This window comes from Agrilus planipennis, unplaced genomic scaffold, assembly GCF_000699045.2.
Source record: "Agrilus planipennis isolate EAB-ADULT unplaced genomic scaffold, Apla_2.0 scaffold71, whole genome shotgun sequence".
NCBI lineage: Eukaryota > Metazoa > Arthropoda > Insecta > Coleoptera > Buprestidae > Agrilus > Agrilus planipennis.
The window spans coordinates 77,502-83,754 of record NW_020439007.1 but is presented as its reverse complement, the minus strand read 5'-3'; the positions used below and the strand labels follow the sequence as shown (position 1 = coordinate 83,754).

At 31.1% G+C, this 6,253-nt stretch overlaps 1 protein-coding gene across 1 annotated transcript; it reads left to right on the top strand.

Moving 5' to 3' along the window:
- The first annotated feature begins 2,868 nt into the window (after positions 1 to 2,868).
- On the top strand, positions 2,869 to 6,085 carry LOC108732576 (short-chain dehydrogenase/reductase family 16C member 6-like). Its single transcript, XM_018463445.1, has 6 exons — positions 2,869 to 3,234; positions 4,643 to 4,909; positions 5,118 to 5,353; positions 5,448 to 5,609; positions 5,671 to 5,870; positions 5,934 to 6,085. Exons 1-6 carry the CDS (start codon positions 2,949 to 2,951, stop codon positions 6,082 to 6,084), a joined length of 1,302 nt encoding a protein of 433 aa, XP_018318947.1. The 5' UTR covers positions 2,869 to 2,948; the 3' UTR covers position 6,085.
- The last annotated feature ends 168 nt before the right edge of the window (positions 6,086 to 6,253 follow it).

Here is a 6,253-nt window from a genome sequence, read left to right as displayed (position 1 = left end):
GCTCGGTACATATATCTTCAATTTAAGAATTATTATTTTTTTTATAAAAATTAACTAGGCCTTGAAGTATGAAAAACTGATTTCAATTTAAATATTACGTAAAGTTCATAAGATCGATTTTATTATTAAATTGATTAAATTGCAACAATTAAATATAATTATATTATAGCACTTTATGTAAATGGATTTTTTTTTCACAATTGTTACTTTTTGTCAAAACACTTGTGTAAATCGTAAAAGTTCAAATGTAGCAATTCAAGAAGTAGTTTTAACCAGGTCAGCGAACTCTCATTAAAGACATGCGATACAATCCATGAGGAGATCTCACACATTTAGAAAACACGTACCTACAATGGGAGAGAAAGGTACTACAAAGTATACATATGTATGTATAGGGATTTCAAAGTTTATTATTTTTACAAGTGCTTATTACCCTTCTTCTAAAAATTGGTTTTTCCCACTACACGAATCAACCAATGACTTACGGAGAGGCGCAGTGATGGGGAAATTTTTACAAAAGAACTTTTGTGTAACAATTAAGGAAGGGGAAAATGTGCAATTTTCCTAAGGCAATTGAGAAAATTTAACGATTGTTGTGTTTCAAAACTAAGAATGAGATTATTGCTTTGCTAACCTACTATCGACAGACACCTATAAAAAAAATANTCGAGATAATTCGAAACATAAAAAACATGTAAAAAAGTGTGGAGAATCCTGTGGTGATAACGATTTTTAAGTCCGGATTCAATTAAAAGGATAAGGACTCTGATATTTAAAAAAACGTGTAAACTACATGCAAAAAGCGCTCCTGAATTTTCGACTTGTTTAAAATTTATTCGAGATAATTCGAAACATAAAAAACATGTAAAAAAGTGTGGAGAATCCTGTGGTGATAACGATTTTTAAGTCCGGATTCAATTAAAAGGATAAGGACTCTGATATTTAAAAAAACGTGTAAACTACATGCAAAAAGCGCTCCTGAATTTTCGACTTGTTTAAAATTTATTCGAGATAATTCGAAACATAAAAAACATGTAAAAAAGTGTGGAGAATCCTGTGGTGATAACGATTTTTAAGTCCGGATTCAATTAAAAGGATAAGGACTCTGATATTTAAAAAAACGTGTAAACTACATGCAAAAAGCGCTCCTGAATTTTCGACTTGTTTAAAATTTATTCGAGATAATTCGAAACATAAAAAACATGTAAAAAAGTGTGGAGAATCCTGTGGTGATAACGATTTTTAAGTCCGGATTCAATTAAAAGGATAAGGACTCTGATATTTAAAAAAACGTGTAAACTACATGCAAAAAGCGCTCCTGAATTTTCGACTTGTTTAAAATTTATTCGAGATAATTCGAAACATAAAAAACATGTAAAAAAGTGTGGAGAATCCTGTGGTGATAACGATTTTTAAGTCCGGATTCAATTAAAAGGATAAGGACTCTGATATTTAAAAAAACGTGTAAACTACATGCAAAAAGCGCTCCTGAATTTTCGACTTGTTTAAAATTTATTCGAGATAATTCGAAACATAAAAAACATGTAAAAAAGTGTGGAGAATCCTGTGGTGATAACGATTTTTAAGTCCGGATTCAATTAAAAGGATAAGGACTCTGATATTTAAAAAAACGTGTAAACTACATGCAAAAAGCGCTCCTGAATTTTCGACTTGTTTAAAATTTATTCGAGATAATTCGAAACATAAAAAACATGTAAAAAAGTGTGGAGAATCCTGTGGTGATAACGATTTTTAAGTCCGGATTCAATTAAAAGGATAAGGACTCTGATATTTAAAAAAACGTGTAAACTACATGCAAAAAGCGCTCCTGAATTTTCGACTTGTTTAAAATTTATTCGAGATAATTCGAAACATAAAAAACATGTAAAAAAGTGTGGAGAATCCTGTGGTGATAACGATTTTTAAGTCCGGATTCAATTAAAAGGATAAGGACTCTGATGTTTAAAAAAACGTGTAAACTACATGCAAAAAGCGCTCCTGAATTTTCGACTTGTTTAAAATTTATTCGAGATAATTCAAAACATAAACAACATGCAAAAATGTGTGGAGAATCCTGTGGTGATAACGATTTTTGAATTCCGGTTAATTTAAAAGGATAAGGACTCTTATATTTAAAAAAAATATTTAAAATACCGAAAGTATACAATAGCTTTCCAAATATTCATTAGCAAGGTCGTAATGACCCACCCTGTATGATTAGAAAGATATACTTTTATTGTATTTAAATAGTATTTTTCACCTTGACTTACGTTTGAATAAATTTACTAAGACCAGCAAGAAATATTTGGCAAGTGGATTTTGTCAATGAAACAAATTTGCTTAATTAAATAGTATCCATTCAAATTTATTGGACACGTGTGACTTATACAATGGCAATAACGTGATTTTAATTTAAATTGTTTTTAACGTCTCATAAAGTTAAAAAATGGTGGTTATAGTTATGTATACTTTACAAAAGATCAGGTTACCTACAAATGTTTCTAACGTCAATTGTTATATTTGTTACTCTGTATATGGTAAAAAGTTTTAAAACAAGCTCTTTTTTTATTTATTTTCTGTATAAACTTTTGGGCGGTTGCGCTCGTTGACTGTACTTGAATGTTTGAACGCTCGGTACATATATCTTACCCTAATTCAAGAGAAAATTATTAGAGAAACCCAAAGGTAATAACGAATGGTACCTGTTGTGGCTATTTTGAAACAAGTGCCATTTACCGCGTAAACAATTGCGTGCAGAGTAACTTTCTCGCAACAAAAGTTCAGTAACACACATACGCAGTGAAAGCCTTTCTACTTTCAGAAAAGTTGCGAATGCAAACATAAACCGGTTCTGTAATATACATAAGTAGATAAATTACATTAAAGAAATGGCACATCGCAAGCCTTCTTCGAACTCTTAAGAAAGGCACTTCATCAGTTTATGCAAAATGTTCCTCACACTCGGTCAATATTTCGAGCTGTTTGTGATCTTGGTAGCCTTGGTACTAACCGCGGTCTTTTTGAAAAATATCGGAAGGATTGTTCAAATTGCGGGCATTGTTACAATAACGGTGGCAAACTTGATTATTAACATCATTTTCGGATTGGTTGCCGGACGTAGACGTCATAGGCGCCATAAGAAACGATTGAACGATTTTAACAATAATGCCCCTAACGGAAGTACCATCGAGGATATCCCAGAAGAGCAAGAAGTCAAAAACCAAGAAACTGATGGTAATGTACATTTCAAGTAAAAAAATTCATCCATTATTTCGACAGTTGTGAAAAAAAAATGTTAAAAATCCACCCTGTATATTAGTCCTAAAATTCATTGTTCCGTAAAAACTTTTTTTTTCAATTTGTAGCAACGTTAGTCAAGCATATTTACAAAGAAAAAGTTCAAAAGTTCTAAAGATGAATATGAATTTTAAAATATATTTACATGATTATACCATGTCCTTGTTTTGGTACCTTTTTTAAACCACAAACATTGAAATTTCGATTGTGCTAACAACAAATAAGTAGGTATTCTACCTACGGGTTATGAGTTTATTTAAATTATCATTATTTAAATACCAATAGTACATATGTAACTCACAATTACATACGAATAAGTTCATAAATTATGCATTATTATCCTTATTAGACGTACTGGTAAAAAAATACAGCGCATTTTGGCCATTTCGACATAAAAAAACTAGCAAAAGAGCGTTTAATTTTTTATTTAGTGGCAGGAGGGTGAGCAAAATTGGATTAGTTGAATTAGGAAATTTAGCCCCAAAAATTTAAGATGTTCGCTAATTAACCCCCCCCCCTCTCTCTAACGACCCCCAAGCATTGCTTTTGGATCCACTCCTTTTTTATTATTTATGTACATCAGACCTGTTATTTGCTAGTAATTTTTTCTAGTTTGTACTTCAGTGTCTTTATTTATTGCCTTTTTTGAAATTGTTTATATCTTCTTAATTAATGCCTTGAGCAGTTTTTGATTAAAATTGCTTCACTATCCTCTGGCATTTAATATCTAATAAATAATCCATCTTCTATTTTCTATAATAACGTATGGTGCAAACGTATACTTAAGTAACAATTATTACAGGCAATACGATATAATTAAAAATAAATAAAGACCATGTAGGTACATACATTTATAGTCCTGGTTTCATAACTATTTTAACTAAGCGGCAATGCCGTGTCGAAAGAAATTGCAACTACATCATAAGTAGGTTGAAGCAGTTGTTATAAAACGAAAAAAAAATCGCTTTCACTCCCTTTCATTTTTTAATAGAATAGATGCAAATGTGTAAAAAAGAATAATATGTGGTACATTTTTTATAGCCCACAAAGAAAGATAGTTAATTAGCCACAAGAAAGGCTTATGTAATTGATTTAATTAATTAATGGGTGTTTAGCAATTAACACTTTTAATTATACATAATAATTTAAATTTACTTACGTAAAAATCGACTTTAACATTGCCATTTATACTTACAAACTTAAGCTAAGAACTTAAAAGCGGAAATCATCCCCTTTTTTTCCACCCTTACAGTTTTCTTTAAGTTTAAAAGTAGAAAGCAGAATTTATTAAATCGAAAATTATTTACTAATTATTATTAAATATTTATAGTTCATTTTTTTTCAGAAATGTCCACATTAGAATGGCTATCATCGTATATAATAAATGTAATTACTACGGCCTGGGAATGTATGGTTTTGCTAGTCCTGAGTGCGTACTATGTGACAGAGACGTTAATCTTAAGCGTGACCCCCACGGCCTTTAGGTCACAAAAAAGTCTAAAACATAAAGTGGTCGTTATAACAGGTGGAGCAGGGGGAGTAGGACAAGAATTAGCCGTAAGACTTGCCACAATTAAAGCCAAAGTTGTTATTTGGGACGTCAACGAAAAAGGTAAAGAGAAAACATATTTATTGTCTCCGGTTAGTTTAAAAAATTAAGGTAATAAAAATTCTTTTTTTTTTGGTTTAATTACCAAAAATTAAAAAAACGTCTAAATAATATTTCATATAACAGGAACAGGATATCATACAAAAAAAATCTATTATTATATTTATCTTTTTATACTTAATGCAACTTTTCTTACTATATCATTTCGTAGCAATTGAAAATGCTCAAGAACGTTTCAAAAAAGAAAATCTCCAGATATATTCGTACGTGGTGGACGTAACTAACAAAAAAAGCGTTGAAAAAACGGCAGACGTTGTAAAATACGAAGTGGGTCCAGTTGATGTGTTAATTAACAATGCGGGAATCGTTTCCGGCAACACTTTTATGGACTTACCCGACGATATGATCGAAAAAACTTTTAAAGTTAATGTTATATCGCACTATTGGGTAAGTGAGATAGGCAACACATTTAACATCTAGTATACGAGAACATACTATGTGCTTACTATATTCGTTTTTTCTTATTTAAATTTTCTTTTAGACCATAAAGGCCTTCTTAAAAGACATGATACACAGGGGCAAAGGTCATATTGTCACTGTGGGCAGTCTGACCGGCCTTTTGGGAACTTACAAATGTTGTGATTACAGCGCTACAAAGTTTGCCACTGTAGGGCTTCATGAAAGTTTGTTAACTGAATTAAAAGTAAGTTATAATATTTTAGATCGTAACATTAAAAATTGTCAAACATATTGAATTATTTTAGACACACGGTCATGACAACATTCACATGACCCTGGTGTGCCCTTACTTCATTAACACGGGGATGTTTGACGGCTGTAAGCCCAAAAATATGGCTATGCTACAGCCGAAAGACGTCGCCAAAAGAATAGTCACCGCAATAAGGCTGGAGGAAGTTTTTGTGACAATTCCATCGTTTGCACGATTTGCACTTCCACTTAAACAGTAAGCTTTAAATTCGTTAAATATTTAACAAGACGTAATGTTGCTCGTTTTTTTTTTCTGTAGTTACATCCCTGCAAAACTGGCGTGGGCCATGATGTTTCGACTGATACAAGGACCGCAAGCCATGATGGGTATGAAGAGTCATCAAGAAGAATTTACACATGAGATTGTTCAGAAAGAAAGCAATGGAGGTACTGATTATTTACAATTTTAGATATTAATAAATATTTTAATACATTAATTAATATCTAAAATTGTATTGTAATACGTATTTTTTTAATTACATTTTAAGTCTGCAGTACTTTTAAAGTAGAATATTTTTATATTAATATTAAAACGCTTTTTTTTTTCTTTAATTCTTTTTTTTTGTTTCTCACCTGAAT